We start from the raw sequence: 17488 nt of genomic DNA on the forward strand, positions 1-17488 counted from the left end.
TATGTTACATACATTGCAGAGTAGATTATTAAATTGTATTTAAAGTGTATTTAGTCTCTATTCATGTGCTGAGTGTTATTTTTAACAGCTTGTTAATTGAGTTAAGCGTGGTCTACACATTTCTAGAGTTGGTTATGCATCACCAGAAAATCTGAATAAAATGTATCTATTGTACATGCACTCATTTTCAGTGCACCCTATGGAATCACGGAAGGTTGAATGTTTCCTCTAGCTTTTATTGTAGCATTTTTTTTATGATCATCTCAATTCTACCTTGCAAATTTGATTTCCGACGGGTCTTTTAATCAGAAATCATGTATTTTTCACTCTGTTTACATGGCTCATTAAATCGTGTCCCTTGTACCTCAAAAGCAGGTGAAAGTAACACACAAAATACAATTTATGACTTTGGTTATATAGTCGTGCCTAGCATATGAAACTATGCCTAGTTTACGGAGCAGCTATACAGGTTTCTCCCATGCGGTTCTTTTTCTATGTTTGCAAGAAAGTCCATGCAGGAATATGGCATTGGAAACACGGTTGGTTTGGGGCAGCAGCAGCCAACCAAGGCACACTTGGACTAAGTTGGCAACCATTGGCCTGAGACATTATAAAAAAGACTGGAAAATCCTAGGGCCGGCCTTGGTTAACACAGCAGTATCGTTAGAAATAGAGTTTTACGTAAAAAGGAACCTAAGCTTTCTTCAGTTGTGTTTCTCCTCTTCTTATATTATGCATTTAATTCTTAACATAATTATAAACATTTCTAACATAGAAATCCTACTTAATAACACCAGCACATAGGTTTCACCAGACTAACAGCTTTCTCTGTGCCCAAACGTTCTCCTTAAAGTAAAATAAACCTCTGACTTTCTAGTTTGATATTATGACCTCTTCTTCTAACATTTCTTCTGATTTGAATAAATCCAGGGGTGAACATGAGTCAAATCAGCTTTGGAAAAGAGACGGCAGCAAAAAAAATTGTTCATGTAGTGCCCCAAAAGGGTCTGGTGTCATGGTATCATAAACAATGCATTTTGAGTTTGTTTTTGCTTCTCAATTTGTATAAGTTGTGCACAAAAATGTATATGTGAAAATGTGTCATCTCCATCTTTATATTATAGTTATACTAAATATATATACAAATATAAACATGGTTTTCATACAACTTGATACAATCTCATATTTGCCAGCATTCTACTCGGGTTCTTCCACCACAGAAGACAATATGTTGGTACTTCCTGACCCAAACTGGTTTATTGGCAACAGGGGGGGTAGGCATTAAAATATTAGGTGTTTGGCTCGTAGTGAAGCCATTTGAATGACCAAGCAACTCTACAGACCATTTGGACCCTACCAACTCACCCCCATCCAAGCAGCCCTCTCCTACTGTTTCACCTCCCCTCAACCACCGACCAGATTGTAAGCTCACAGGAGCAGGGCCCTCTTCTTCTTTTTATATCAGTTTGTTATTGTGTGTGATTTGAAATTATCCCACTGATTATAACAGCCCTTTGTAATCTACTAGCGCTTTCTAAATAAATGTAATGGTTTTTTTGAAAGTTATCACACTTTCTGATGGACATTTGAATGTTCATATACTTTGTCACAGACATCGATCCCAGCCAGCTTTCTACCCCAATGCTTTATCCGCAAGCAATAAAACGCAGTTGCAATGAGCTCTATTAATACAGTCACATTGCTTCTACTGTAGCTGGAATAGAAAGATGTTAGTTAAACCAACAACTTGATCTGAATTCCAAGAGGGGTATATTTAGAAAGTATCACAAGGGTCATGTAATATTTATTCTACAGTAGTCATCACGCTAAAATTAAGTCACTGCCAGGACAAATTAAGAACAGTATGATATTACCGTATTATTAGTGCCAAAATGTATAAAATGTTGCAGAATGAGCATGAGGCTACCAAAATGCAACGCTTCAATGGCTTGAACAATCTAAATTAAGGGTCACGCTGTAGCTAAGCACAGATCTTGTACTCCACATTGTACAGAAGTGAATCCTCCCTGTTTGTGTCCCTGGAAAACTGTGAGCAGGAAATCTGTTGGGTTTCAGTTTACATGATTGTGTGTGAATGAAAGAGAGGGGGGCTGTGACTGGGGGAGGAGTGCTGGAACAAAGAAACAGGAAAAGCAGCTGTTGTGAGAGACTTCAGGCGCTTCCCTGGAGTTTGCAAACATCTTCACTGGACTGAGGGCCAGATTCAAGTAAACTAGAAGCAGAGGCTAGATTCAGGCTTAAAGCCTAGGTGGAGCTTTCTGAACCACGCGAAATGACTGTGCACGGGAATGAAAAGTCCTCTCACATGCTTTGCATGTAACGATTTTAAGCTATTTATATCCAGTATTGTCTAGAGAAGTCAGAAAAATAAAAATCAGAAGTTTTTTTAACTTTAGTTTAAATGCAATGATAATTAAATGAGAAGAATAGCTTAAAGCAAGTGTAGAAATTCTATATAGTCCTTTAAGTTAATGATTGCAAGTCACTAGATGGAGGCGGTAATCCTTTTAACTATTCCTTTGTCCGCATCTATTTATTATAGTGATCTTAGGGGATATATATATATATATAGTGACATTTTTAATGGAATCATTTTATTAAAAGTTAGGTTTTAATTTGACTGATATATGATTGCAACTCCGATCAAATTTTTTTAAATTACATTTCATGGGTTACCCTGCGTCTTTTTCTGATTGCACATCACAACAGTGTTGCATTTCAATTACATTTCAATGCATTTTCTAGGTTCTCCAGGGGCCGTGTCTGGATAGAAAAGCCAGAAAACCCTAATTGTGTGTGGGGGGGGGGAGGATGTAATAAAGGTTTGTTTTGTCACTGCTATGTGAGCTGTGATGGAGAAGAAATGTACGTGTGGATTTTCAGCTGTAGTTATGAGACATATGGAAATAGCAAGCTGATGTGTCCCAACTAACAGGATGTATAGTCCTGTCCTGCAACAAATGGCACCTCACCTTTTATCTTCCCCCTTTTACCCTACCGTCATATATGGACAATCCCTCAACACCAGAGGCACACGAGTAGGGAGGAGACCATTCACCATCTGATCTGGAAATACTATAGTCATTTACTTGTAAATAGATTCCACAGCTTCATGTGTTTGTTATACAAAACGTGTGTTTTCATGAAGTAGACAGTGTGCTGTCTACCGTCTATAATGTACATCAGCCCAGCACTGTTAATTACCAGGTAAGGCTACAATACAGACACTTGCCAATGCCCCATGTAGGTCAAACCAATTTATTGTAGGGCCATCTAATGTATGCAGAGCATAAGCTGCTCACATGCTGTGTCTGGGGACAGCTTTGTGGGTTTTGGTTCCAACATATTGCCATGGCATGCCCTTAGGAAGCCTTGTAAGCCCCCCATTATCGAGGGTCTAGAGACTGTCCCCAGTAATGTTACATTATGACCAGCTACACAATATTGAGATTTAATTTGTTTAATTAATTACATATATTTATCCTAATTCAGTGTTTGTATTTTTTACTTTATATTATTGACTCTTCACACACACACACATATATATATATATATATGTATAGCGCACTGTCCATTTTTGTTGACATATCTAAGACAAGATAAAAGACTGATTAAGGTCTGAGTCTCTACATCAAGAAAAAATGGGCAGATTTCACGTGCCCAATATTTCTCTGCCGTCAAATTCTATGCTTTTATTTTATGACTTATCTACAAGTATGAATATATATCTTTATTCCCAGTAATAATTCTATGGAAGCAATATCACACCCTATATCTCCATTCAGAAAACAGCGTTATCCATAGTGCTACATTAACACAATATGTTAAAATCTGGATATTTTAAGAATATAATGTCTTGTGTAAAATGCAATTTTATTAGTTCCCAGAGGGATATATTCTATAAACCAGGTATTGAACATTACAGCCCACTAACTCTAATACCCTTTATGAACGGTCACCTCTAGTGAGTTTCTCCTGCAAGGGGTCGGTTGGCCCTGCAAAATACATAATGTATGGAGATAGTTTTCAAGAACTGTTTTCACTTTAATTATCCAATATACATAGTCAGCACAGCCATTCTTAAAGGAGAAGCATGCCACAGAGGCCCTTCCTGGTGTATAATGAGCTCTGTGAGTTGAACTGTTCAAATCATGATTGTAAGCTTGGGAGCCAGGCCCTCCTCACCTAATGTATCGTTTTGTCTTAGTCAATTCTAGTCATACCCCTTGAATATATTTATTGTATAAAGCGATGTGTAAAATGTTGGCGCTATATAAATAAAAGATAATAATAATGTGCAAACTCACAGTTCAGTAAATAAATCCCTTGGTTGTGCTTAATGGTGTTACTGGCCAACACCAAGTACCCTTGGAATTCTGGTGAAAACCTTGATATTGACTTTTCATTGTATTTCGGTCTCAAAGAAAAAGTATTACCAAAACAAAAAGGAGCAGTTGGGAGGATAAAAAATAAATACCTGTTGTCATTCGAAGTTGACTAGACCTGCATGTTAATGAAGTGCCCTTAATATACACAGCACTCGGCATTTGTCTCAGAATCTTCCCCTGCAGAAAGCATTGTGAGTCGTTTCATCGTTAGCTTATGTTATGTAAATTCTATCTGTAACCGGTACTATTGTTAACGGCAGGGAATAAAAGTACTTACCCAATTTTATTAACATATAAATGTGGAAGCCATCAGTTGAGAATTAAGACAACTCAATGTAATTGGAGTAATGCTTTTAGCGGGCAGGGTGTTATCAGAAATACATTGAATAAATGTTGTACTGTGTATTCAGTAGGTGGCTAGTGCTACAACATACAACAAAAACACCTGCCCTTTATATAAAATATTATAATTATATGAAATCATTGCTTTATAAAGTACTAGCATAATCTGTAGGGTTGTACAAGAAGCAAACATGACATAACAAGTAGGACATCACATACATATTTGGACGAGGTTTACAATCTTGATGATCGTACGCTAAAGGCGCATGTTTCAGGTTGACCAGCCACACGCCATATCCCAGTGTAACCATTGTTTAAACAAATGGAATGACCAGATATATGGACAGACTGATTGAAGAGCCAGAAGGTACGGTGGGAAATAGGAAAGGCATCAACTGATACAAGTGGAGAAGTGGGTTTTAAGAGATTTTTGAAGGACCGGGGACTGGGGAGAGACTGATAGATGGGGTTGGGTACTCCGGAGGTAGGGGAAGCCCTTGAGAAGTCTTTTGAATGCTTATGAGAGGTAGAGATTTGAGAACACGGAGCGTTTATCAGAAGAGCCGAGGGACCAAGTAGGAGTTTCCTTGGAAATAATGGAGACAGATGCAAGTTTCTACCTGCTAGCTATTCTCCACCTTTATTTTCAAGTACACCCCCCTTGTTGGACCCTCCACTCTTCTGATTGTCTGTGGGTGGCCATCACATGCTATTTTGACTCAGTATTCACATGGTGCCGTATTTTCAAGCCAGGGCTGTAGTATTCCTTGTATAACACGGAAAAATAACCGTATTTGTATTACCAAGATGTATTTATTCCAGTTAAAGGACTTGTAACCATGAACCACTGCTTAATTTGTTGGCACTACAAAAATAAACGCTAATAATAATAACCATGAAGGAATTTAATACTGCATAAAATGTAAGTGCAGACAGCAAAGGACAGAGATTCGGGCTCTTTGAAAGAAGTTGTATTGTTCCTCAAATACATTAAAAACGTATTAAATTAGAGCAGAAAGTGGCATGACTGACAACAAAAATGCATGAAAACCTGGTGCTCGGTAGCGGCCATTATCCCTGCCATCACAATGAAATAAAAGCGATCCATCGAGTTCTCATTGAGCAGCTTTTGCTCCAACGCAATAGACTCCATTGTCGTAACCGTGTAAGAGAGGTGTGACTACTTCCTAACTTGTGTTTATCTGAATTAAGCCATAAGGGACTAAGCCACTACATAGACTTTTATTTTTGTAATTGGGAAAGAGTAGAAGTCGACTTTTCGTAGCAGTGGGTACCATTCTGACACTGAAAATGCTGTTTTTCAAACCCAGAAAAATAACGAAAAGACGTATTTTTGTCCAGAGACCGTGCAGTGAAACACAAGTCGCTGTCTCGCAAAAACAGTATCTTACCCCAAGGCCGAGAGCCCAGGTTCCTACTGTTTTTTCCTGTACTCGCGTGGCTAATTTCCTGCTGCGTTAGAACTTTGAGCCAGTAACACACAACAGCCAACAGGAAAGAAGGCATCAGGCACTTTTTACATTTGGTTAAGCGTTATTAGGAACTGTAAGTGTCACCCGTCCATCATGGGTTCTCCAAAAAGAGAACGGGGATTAAGAAACATTTCATCGTTTGATCATTTTTGTGAAACACATCTGTCAAAGAGTGCTGAATACCATCTTTTACGAATTACAATAAATGATAATTGCCAACAGCTTCGGTAGCACTGGGCAATATTGTTATCTGATATCTTACGAATGACCATCTCCTTTGCTGCTCCAGATGAAAAGTACAGTTAAAATGATACCATTTATTGGCGAACTGAGAGTTTAATTGCGAGCTTTCGAGGCCAAGTTGTTAGGTCCCTTCCTCAGGCATTAATGAATCTGCTCCGGATATAAATACAAACCAATTTAGGGGCCACCTTATACTAGGTAATATAGCCATAATGCCGATAGAGGGATTCAAGGGATAATCTAATTTATTTAGTAGCCCACAATACAGATCTGTCCATAAACAATTATCAAACCTTCAGTAGTTAGTTTTACAAGATGGGGTTTCTTGATATAACCACCTCGTAAGACCAATGTCACCAACAGCAAGCGGACATTATATAACCCAAGGAAACCTTTATCCAAATGCCATAAAATGTGTGTTCCCGCAGTCCTGGATACTGGATACTTAAATGTGACTTTCTATGTTCTAAAAAAAAAAGTATCCATACTTGGGAAGAATGGACGTTATCCTCGCTTTTGTCCTTTTAAATGACTCATTCTTCGCATTACACCGTACCTAATACCTGTATTAATGAGTTAATGTGTTTTTTTTTTAATTTTGGATTTCCCCGTAATGAACATGTATGAAATAACATGCTTATATGTAGTGTGGGCATCTGCGCGCAAAGAACTTGATGAAAAATGTTTGCAGGAATTTTGGCGGATCCACTCTTGCTGGATATAATATGCCTGAAGAAGAGCCCTAGATAGTCTCGAAGGCTTGCAATCAATAATACGTCAGTGAGCCAATGCGGGCATCATCTTTATCAAATGTGCTCTTCTCCCTGTGGCTAACAGAGTGCAAGTCTGTTCCTTGGGCCACACTTTTATTTCAGGAGGGGGAGGGCTACATGCCTGGGGAGCCTGCTGTAGTATTGTTTACACTGCAATCTAGGAGCTTCCTCTGGTTAGCAGATAGATAGCTGCAGTGTGATCTGCTGAAACACAATCCTTCCAGCAATGGAGTCCTTGATTAATGCATACATTACACAGCAAGACGAAGCCATTCCATCAAACGCACGTTTCCACCTGAGATCGTGTCTTGTACAGAAACAATGGAGAGACGCTGATCTTCTGCTGATCCTTTTATTAACTTTATCTGGATTAGTTGAAGCGTAGGGATTATAAAAGGCAAGAAGATACAGCTCATCATCACGCTGATGGCAGCTACGGGGTTAAGTACCCAGGGAGGATGGCGAAGAACAACCTGAACACTTAAATCGGCTGTACTTTTAATTATTTAATTACCTCCTCAAAATGGGTTGTTTAGGGACAATAATTAATCTGTAAACGAAATCTATATGATAAAATGTCAACCCCCCCCCCCCGCACTACTTTATGTTACAGATTTCCAAGACATCTTTCTCCAGAAATAAAAATTCAGAAAATTAGGAGCCAAACAGCCAAACATACCGGCTAGCAATGCATACGTATGTATATTAATGGCGATCGTTCTATTTTTCACTTGGATTCATAATAAAAAGCGTAAATATTTCTCACGAGGGCCGAGAAAGAGGAAACCCGCATTCGGTAACCGAAAAATGTGTGATAATATATATGCGTTTTAACATATAAGTCGTTGCCATAACCAGACACGTCGGCCACATATGAAATGTATAATGTGATATTTTGAGGCTGCTAACGTTCTTATGAAGATCGCATTGAAACTAATAAGCGACTTATTGATAGCACGGGGTATGCGAGCCATGCTTCTCCCGGAAGCCGCCGCACACTTCCCCCAATATATTGTTTTTGTCCCCGCTGTTTTATCATCTGTACTTTTTCAAATCGCGCACCACGGCGCCGTTCTAGCCAATCAAATCTTAAGTGAACCAAGCCGCCCAATAAAAGCTTCCCCCGCGAAATTTTAAAACGCCACGCTTGGCCAATCAGGGTTAGGGAGCCCTCCTCCTTCTCCCTTTAACCGGTTGGAACTAGAGGAGTCATCGGCCGTTTCTACTCCTCCCCCTCACAGGGTTATGGGCGGTGAAGGTGAACAAACATGTTTGCGCTTTGGAACACGCCCACTCGGTGACGCATAACGCAGAGCAAGGCCAATAAACAGCAGGAGGCGTTTGCTTCCCGCTTCCTAAACTGTTTCTAGGGCCAATTAGAGCTTAGGGGCGTGAAGCGTAATGCTAGATATCGCGTTGCTGTGAGCGGTACAAGTGTGGAAAACAAGAGGCAGTATTGCGTTCGAGGTAAACCATTTCACTGCGGGAGCACACAAGGAGCAGACAACGAAAGTTCTTTCACTCAGGTCAGTTGGCGCGCTTTTCCGTTTCTCTCACCCCTAACTCCTTCTTACTTGTGTTTTACTTGGCGCTTTGTATATGTTTTATTTTTTCGTCTTGCTATAACCCGTAACTCATTTCTGCTCTTTCTGGTATTTTTGAGGCGTCCCTCGCTTTGAGCTCGCTTCTATCCTCGCTTAGATTGCTTAGCTGTGCTATAGGCCTTCAGAGTCCGGCTATTGCTCGCCGTGAGGCAGTTGGGCCTAGTGTGTTACGGTAGTGAGGCGGGAAGCTTGCTCCAGACATATAATGGCACGAACCAGCACACTATCTCCGTTGTGACGGTGGGGAAAGGGACATCCTTACTCGCGTTTAATCCGCGGGCTGGGGAGCGAGCCAGCGCGCGGCAATGGCGCGTGGGATTATCTTTGCGTTTTATTCCACACCCTTTAGCTGCCATATTTGCCGTGTCCCCTCCCCAGTTGGGTATTCTATTTTGGGCGGGAAGCTTTGTATAGTATGCTGCGTAGCTGGTTAGAGGGGGGGGCGGGCTCTGGCCCTGTACTTCCTTGTATGGCTCCTCCTACCCCCTCCCCCACCGTCTTCCCGGGTTTTACCAGCTCAGTCTTTGATCGACTTCTTTCATGTTGCACAGGCGCAAACATGGGTAAGGGAGATCCTAACAAGCCTAGAGGCAAGATGTCCTCTTATGCCTACTTCGTCCAGACCTGCAGAGAGGAACACAAGAAGAAACACCCAGACTCTTCTGTGAACTTCGCAGAGTTCTCCAAGAAATGCTCAGAGAGGTGGAAGGTGAGAATCTGCTCTGATGACTGCCATCTGGCTGTGGGCTCTGGACATGCTTGTTTTGTCTTTATGTAGAAACAAATCTTTCAGCTACCCTGGATCAGTAGCTGGTCAGTGGTGCTATAGTTGTAACTAGGCCTGTGTTCGTTCTGACCAAATTATTCCTTGTTCTTTAGACAATGTCCGCCAAGGAAAAGGGAAAGTTTGAGGATCTGGCCAAAACTGACAAAGTACGCTATGAACGGGAAATGAAAACGTATGTGCCTTCAAAAACAGAGAAAAAAGGAAAGAAAAAGAAGGACCCAAATGCACCAAAGAGACCACCGTAAGTGTATCATCCTGTAAACATGTGTTCAAGTAATGCAAAGTACATTTGTTTAAACCCATTTTTAGTTAGTTTTTCTTGAGCAGTACATTCAGTTGTAAAGGATGCCTCCAAACAGCGGGATGTTAATTTTACTATAAACTTTCTCCACAGATCTGCTTTCTTCCTCTTCTGTTCTGAACATCGCCCCCAGATAAAAACTGAGACCCCTGGCCTTACCATTGGTGATACTGCTAAGAAACTAGGAGAGTTGTGGGCCGAGCAGACTCCGAAAGACAAACAGCCATTTGAGCAAAAAGCAGCAAAACTAAAAGAAAAATATGAAAAGGTAAGAATGGATTAAAAAAAAGCACACTACTCTGGAATCCTGGTATGGGAACCTGTGGGATTTGAGGATGCTTGCTTAGGTTTACACTGCTCTATATTCTTATGGCTATCATTCATAGGGCTTCTGAGCGTCCACAATCTTACGAGATTGAAGGTTTATAAAGTAAACCGGTTCCTATAGACTGCATGCTTTAAACACTTGTGAATGAGTATCTGACCTATTAAATTATGAGCAGCTGTTTAGTTGCAACCATGTGATATGTTTCTGGAGTGTTCATGTTGTCTCTTTACTCAGGATGTTGCTGCGTATCGGGCAAAGGGCAAGAGTGATGTTGGCAAAAAGGTCCCAGGCAGGCCAACAGGTTCCAAAAAGAAGGTTGAACCAGAAGATGATGAGGATGAAGAAGATGAGGAGGAAGAGGATGACGAAGAAGATGATGACGATGATGAGTGAATGCTTTGCCCGCTGTATAATTTTTTTCAGAAGTCCATTGTTTTGCTAAGAATGTGAACTCGAGTGCAGCTCATTTTGTTAGCTTGGTTATAAAAACTGTACAGAATTGTGTATAGGTAATATGATTCTTTAGGGAAACCTATATTTTAATGTATGGAGTAGTTTAAAGGGCTGTTTCTTTAGTGTAAGAGCTTATGTGGGATTTCTCTGCATATTTAATGGATTCTAAGGGTAGCCTGGCATTAGTAACAAGACACAATATTTAGACCTGTAGAGTTGGTGCATTGTACTTTTTTTCTAACTTTTTTATCAATGTTTTTTTTGTAATAAAATTTATATATCATTTGAGGGTTTTTTATTGCTAGTAAGTAGAATTAATTACTTTGGTACATTCTAACTCATGTGTAAGCTTGTGTATCTTATTTTTGTGGTGTTTCATGGTGCAATGTAGTGCGGGGAGGGGAAACGCATATATGGGAATCTTGCACAACGTCCCTAAGCCTTTTCAAGGAGAGCACCATATGAACTTAGACCTCAGCTTTCATATGAAAAGTGCTTCTGATAGCAGGTGTCCCCTGCTACAGCATACCCTTTATGCTAGTAGTAGACCACTAAAATACCTGGACAGGTCTGTTAAAGGTGCTCAATATCCAGTATGATTTATCCCATTTGCTAGTGTATCACATGCATCACTTCATTTGGGGGGGCGCAATCTTAAATCCATAGCAAGTGCAGCAGTTATATTTAGGTTCGTGGACTATTAGGTCCATCTAATGTTTTGTCCCATTAAGGGGCTAAATGAGCTTGTTCACACTGATGCAGACCTTTGAATCATCTGCAAAATACATACCATTAAGACCTTCTGTTGTGATATAATGGTTTGTGCCGTGTTAGCCGTTGAAAAACAGGAGACAAGTATAGTTAAAATACAATTTCCTGGTTAACTGTTTAGTTGCAAGCTTTCAAGACCAAGTTATGTCCCTTCCTCAGGCCTTAATGAAGCTAGAACGGAATAAAAAGTTCTGAGAAAGGGACCTAACAACTTTGTCTTGAAAGCTTGCAATTAAGCTGTTAGCCAGTAAATGGTGTCATTTAACTGATCTTCTGTTATGTCATTAAATCAAATAGTACAGGTCTGATCCTTGATATGCCCAACTAGTTCTCTGGATAAACTCCATTAACTCAAACCTTCTGCCTCCTGTTATTCAGCGATTCCCTTAACAATTGAACTATTAACATCCAAACCTAAACAATGCAATTTATTAGTAACTATTTAGCGTATGGACGTACATCTTTTTGCTATGTAGTTTACCGTTTTTTGGAGAAGTACTACAATTGCCACCTTCCGGTTCTCTGGAGCTGCTCCTGTCCATAGCATCTGGCCAAAATAAGTCTGTCAATGGTTTAAAAATGGAGGTTTTAAGAGTTGTGTATGAGGGAGAAGGTGACAGAACGGGGAAGGGAATTGCATAGGAGGGGTGCAGCACAGGTGAAATCCTGAGAGCCGCAAGTCATGAAGAACAAAGAGGGCTGGTAGGGGTGTATTTTGATAGAGGGGGGTGCAGAGTTGTCAAGGGCTCTGTAGGTCAGGGTCAGAAGTTTCAATTTGATTCTGAGGGGTATGGGGAGTGATTGGCAAAGAGGAGCAGCAGCAGATGTGGAACTGACACAGAAAGATTAGGCTAGCTGCAGTGTTGAACAGTGAAAGGCTGGGGAGGGGGAGACCAGTTATTAGGGAGTTGCCAATTGTCCAGATGGGATATCACAAGTGAGTGGATTAGTATTTTGATTGTTTCTTGTGTGAGCGGATTCAGGTGGAGGCAGCAGGATTTGGTTAGGGACTGCATGTGAGGGATGCTGGAGAGAGCAGGGTCAAGTTTGATACCAAGGCAGGAAACTTGGTGTGGCATTGGATAGTGGAGTCAACAGTAAGTGATATGTTAGGAATTGTGGATAGAGCAGATGGTGGGATTATCATAAACTTGGGTTTTGAAGATGTTGAGCTTTGGGTAATGGGTCGTCATCCACAATTCAATTCCTGAAAGTTGGTGAGGCGAGTTAGAAGAGGTCAGGAGCAGAAACATAAATTAGAGTGTCTGCATATAGGTGGAAGCCAAAGGAAGATATGAGTTGTCTGAGGCAAGAGGTATAGATGGTGACTAGTAGAGGCCCAATAACTGAGTCCTGAGGAACACCAATAGATAGCAGTAGGGGAGAAAAGCAGGTTCCAGTGAATGAGACACTAAAAGTACGGTCAGAGAGGTAGGATTTAAACCAGGAAAGAGCTGTGTTACGGATGCCGTGAGCATGGAGGTTTGTAGGGGGAGGGGGTGGTCAACTGCGTCAAAGACTGCAAAGAGGTTAATCTGGCATTTTTCCACCTTAAGCATATCTTTATCTTTGCCCTCATCTTTCTCATTTATAGTTCCTAAAAGCTACCTTCTCCTGGTGGTTTCGTAGCGCTCCATGCAACCTCTATCCTCACCTATATTAAACCACACTGATGATCACAGTAAATGCAGTAAGTAGTTACCAGAAAGGGAATCTGGTTTTTACGCATCTTGTGTTTGTTCTTGCTTTATGTGGCATGTAGTGAGGTATGGATTTACAAATTTTACACAAAACACACAACAGATATGTTACATAGGCTGAAAAAAGACATGCGTCCATCAAGTTCAGCCTTTCCTATATCTGTTAATTTGTTGCTGTTGATCCAAAAGAAGGCCAAAAAAAAAAAAACCCCGGTTTCGCTCTTTCCAATTTTGCACTAACCAGGGAAAAAAATTCCTTCTTGACCCCAAAATGGCAGTCAGATTTCTCCTTGGATCAGTAAGCTGTTTCCCCATAATTAAAGATTAGATCCCTGAATATTATGTTTTTCCGGGTATCCATCCAGTTGCAGTTTAAACGTCTGTACAGACTCCGATAAAACTACCTCTGCAGGCAGAGAATTCCACATCCTTATTGTCCTTACTGTAAAAAACCCTTTCCTCTGCTTTAGTCTAAATCTCCTTTCTTCCAATCTGAACGCATGACCACGTGTCCTATGCATAGTCCTGTTTATGAACAGATTTCCACACAATGGTTTGTATTGGCCCCGAATATATTTATATAATGCTACCATTGATTTATACAGAGGCAAAATTATATCTTTATCCCGCGACTTGATGCCCCTTTTTATACACGACAATACCTTACTGGCTTTAGCAACCGCAGACTGACATTGCACATTGTTGCCTAGTTTGTTTATAATAATTCCCAAATCCTTCTCATTTGTCGTTACCCCTAATTCACTACCGTTTAGGGTGTAGGTTGCTTGTGCATTCGCTACCCCGAAGTGCATAACTTTACATTTGTCTGCATTGAATTTCATCTGCCATTTGTGTGCCCAGTCCCCCAGTCTATCTAGATCCCTCTGCAGCACAGTAATATCCCGCTCGCCCTGTATAACTTTACCTAGTTTAGTGTCATCTGCAAACACAGAAACATGACTTTCAATGCTTATTGCCAGGTCATTTATAAATATGTTGAATAAAATTGGTCCCAGAACGGAACCCTGAGGGACACCACTTACCACTTTTGACCAGCTTGAAAATTTACCATTTATAACAACTCTGTTCTCTATCTCTAAGCCAATGTTCTACCCAAGAACAAGAATTTGCATCTAGACCAATTTTTTTCAGTTTGAATACTAACCTATTGTGTGGAATCGTGTCAAACGCCTTGGAAAAATCCAAGTAGATTACATCCACTGCAACCCCTTGATCGACACTTCTATTTACTTCTTCATAGAATGCAATTCAATTAGTTTGACAGGACCTATGTTTCATAAAACCATGCTGATTTTTGCTAATAATACTGTTCTTCCCAATGAATTCGTGAATATTATCCCTAAACAGCCGTTCAAATACTTTCCCAGCCACGGAAGTTAAGCTCACAGGTCTATAATTTCCGGACACAGAGTTTGAACCCTTTTTGAAAATAGGAACCACATCTGCCTTCCTCCAATCCTCTGGTACAATTCCTGAAAGAAAAGATGTTAGATGAGTGGTGCCAGTGGAATGCACAGCTATACAACCAACGTTCTATGTTGAGTGTGCTACAAAACAAGGATAACACTTTCTTAATAATTTGTTTTCAGCATAACAGACTTGTAGGTTTGCAGGAAATGACAATAACCTCCTTCAACCATAACTCCCCCCCCCCCCCCCCCCCAAATAAAAACAGATTCAGGAGTCAATCAGGGACATGTGCAACCAAGTTATACTATAGGCTGCACAGTTTGCAGTGACTAACATTAACATATGTCCACATGAGGGCAACAGAAGTGTAAAATCTACATCAGTGATAAATCAGTTTACTATAATAAAACAAGTGAATTGTAGAACCACTGAATCTGTAAATGACACGAATGAAATGGTGCTTTGTAAATGATAAAATATCAGCCTACCCACTGTGTGCCACCTAGCCAAAAAACATTAAGAAGTGGTGCATAAATACCAATCAGGTGGATTTGTCATGCAGTGCGCTAGGCAAAATGTTGAGTAACTGTACTTTTTTGTGTTGTATTATGTTTGATCTCTTCAATTGGGGCTGGATTAATGGGCTTTTCATAGGCCTGGTGCTGAGGATTTTGGTGGCCTTTTTATGGAAATAAATAAAATAGACAGAATCTTAACTTCTCGGCATCCATGTGTACTGGATAAAGATGACATCGGTACCAATAATATAGGGTAGAATCTTATGTGGTGGGATTGGGAGTACATCAGTACACTTAAAAAAAGTCATCATACACTGGACGCCTGAAGCCATAATTTACTGCCACCAATCCTTTTTATTGTTAATAAAATATGCAGCTTGAAATAGAGTAAATAACACAAAACCTGTACTTTTCCTCTCACTGATTTCTCACCCAAACATACACCAGGACAGGCTCTGCCACACTGACACCCAAACACACATACCAGGACAGGCTCTGCCACACCAACACACACCAGGACAGACTCTGGCACCCACATCCAGACGGGCTAAGATAGAACAATACAAAAAATATATATTTTCCACACTGCTTTGTCATTGAACCCCCCTTTTGTGTTTTTGCCCCCTTGTGTATTGTCCCAGCCAGCACTAAGTGTATTTATGCCCCCAGCCTGCCCCTACCTTTATTACTGATTTAATTACTGATGTAATGACCCCAGCTGCCCCCTTGTGTATATCAGCCCAGATTAAATGCTGCCCTGCAGCATGGGGATGCATGTCTGACTAATTGGTTCCATTCCATGAACATGTGTGTGTACTCCCACATACTCCAGGGCAGCATTTTATCTGGGCTGGTCAGCAATATGTAAACATTATATGTGTCCTGGAAAACATGGCTGATGTGCTCACCCCCACACCCTTGTGTATTGCCCCCAGCCAGCCCCACATTGTATATTTATCCCACCACCCAGCCCCCCTTTAGTATTGATTTATGTGACACCCCCAGCCAGCACCCCCTTGGGAAGAAATGCCCCCATTGCCCCCCCTTTAGTATCATGTAAACCCTGGCACCCAGATTGCATCCACAGGACCTGCCTAGCGCCCAGATTGGAAGCACAGGACTTGTCATCTTTGCCCCCCAAACAGCCTGCCTGTGGCATCCTAGCCTCAAACCGCCTCCCTGTGCCATGCTCCCCCAGTACTTACACATTCATTGCACCACTGGCCCTGGGACCAGCCGTCCCACCAGGAATTCTGGAGCTCCATCAGCCCCTACATTAATCCGGCCCTTTCTTCAACATAGAAAAAAAGCTGTAGCACAAAGCAGCAATGCAGAAAGAGCACACCATAGCTTGCTTTAACTTTGAAGCGATCGAGAACCACATCTGCAACATTGTGAACTGTTCACTTCAGGCCAGACACCCAGGAGGTAGTCGTAGTCAATAACGAGCTTTGACTGTTAAACTCGCTGTACAGCAAGAATCGTTTTCATTCGAGAATCACAGTTCATCTAACCAGATCAAAGCAAACCTCTGGGCATCCAATTAATATTAAAGCAATTAAGATCAATTAAATTTAAGTAGCTGAGAAAATGTGTAAAGATTCTCCCTTAAGGTGAACTCTCAAAATACTTTTCTCTTACCCTTTTGTTGTTGTTCTATGGTTGTTAAATACACTAAAAAAGAGTAGGCACCCACTAATTGTTTCAGCTACACCCACTGCTAACAGGTGGATAAAATTAAGCACATAGACATAGACCATCTCCATAGACACACATGGGTTGAACTTTAGAGCTCAATGACTTTATATATGGCACTGTCATAAAATGCTACCTTTATCACAAGTCCGTTTGTGTAATTTCTACTCTGCTAGATCTGCCCCAGTACACCATAAGTGCTATGAATGTGAAGTGTCTAGGAGTTACAACAGCTCAGCCACAAAGCTGTATACCACGCACAATCACAGAGCAGGGTTGCTGAATGATAAAGCCTGTATTCTGTAGCATCACTCACTACAGTGTTCCAAACTTCCTCTAGAAGCAACATCAGCACAAACGCTGTGTCAGGAGCTTCATGGAATGGGTTTCCATGTTTTTCAGGCTTTGGGCTAGGCCCCACAGTTGGCTTGAGTGGCCTGCCCAGAAGCCACATCAAACAAATTTGAAATTAACTGGAACACCGATTACAAGTCAACCCTTCTTCTACATCAGTGCCTGACCTCACAAATGTTCTTTTAGCTGAATGGGCAAAAAATCTTGTGGAAAGCCATCCCAGTAAGAGGAGGGTGTTATAGCTGCAAGGGGGGGCAACTACATATTAATGACCATGGTTTTGGAA

The 17488-nt window shown here is 40.9% G+C and overlaps 1 protein-coding gene across 1 annotated transcript; it reads left to right on the forward strand.

The window, feature by feature from the left end:
* The first annotated feature begins 9423 nt into the window (after window positions 1-9423).
* LOC149280685 (high mobility group protein B2-like) lies at window positions 9424-10673 on the forward strand. Its single transcript, XM_089500171.1, has 4 exons — window positions 9424-9573; window positions 9744-9892; window positions 10046-10220; window positions 10515-10673. The coding sequence occupies exons 1-4, from the start codon at window positions 9424-9426 to the stop codon at window positions 10671-10673; spliced, it is 633 nt and encodes a 210-aa protein (XP_089356297.1).
* The last annotated feature ends 6815 nt before the right edge of the window (window positions 10674-17488 follow it).

This window comes from Sceloporus occidentalis, unplaced genomic scaffold, assembly GCF_023333645.1.
Source record: "Sceloporus occidentalis isolate IW3139 unplaced genomic scaffold, rSceOcc1.0.p SCAF_149, whole genome shotgun sequence".
In the NCBI taxonomy this organism is placed as follows: domain Eukaryota; kingdom Metazoa; phylum Chordata; class Lepidosauria; order Squamata; family Phrynosomatidae; genus Sceloporus; species Sceloporus occidentalis.

Excerpts from the sequence above, each read along its gene's own strand:
- LOC149280685 (XM_089500171.1), top strand. The coding sequence starts at position 9,424 with ATGGGTAAGGGAGATCCTAACAAGCCTAGAGGCAAGATGTCCTCTTAT. Across the intron at positions 9,574-9,743 it reads AATGCTCAGAGAGGTGGAAG|ACAATGTCCGCCAAGGAAAA; the intron begins GTGAGAATCTGC and ends CTTGTTCTTTAG. Across the intron at positions 10,221-10,514 it reads TAAAAGAAAAATATGAAAAG|GATGTTGCTGCGTATCGGGC; the intron begins GTAAGAATGGAT and ends CTCTTTACTCAG.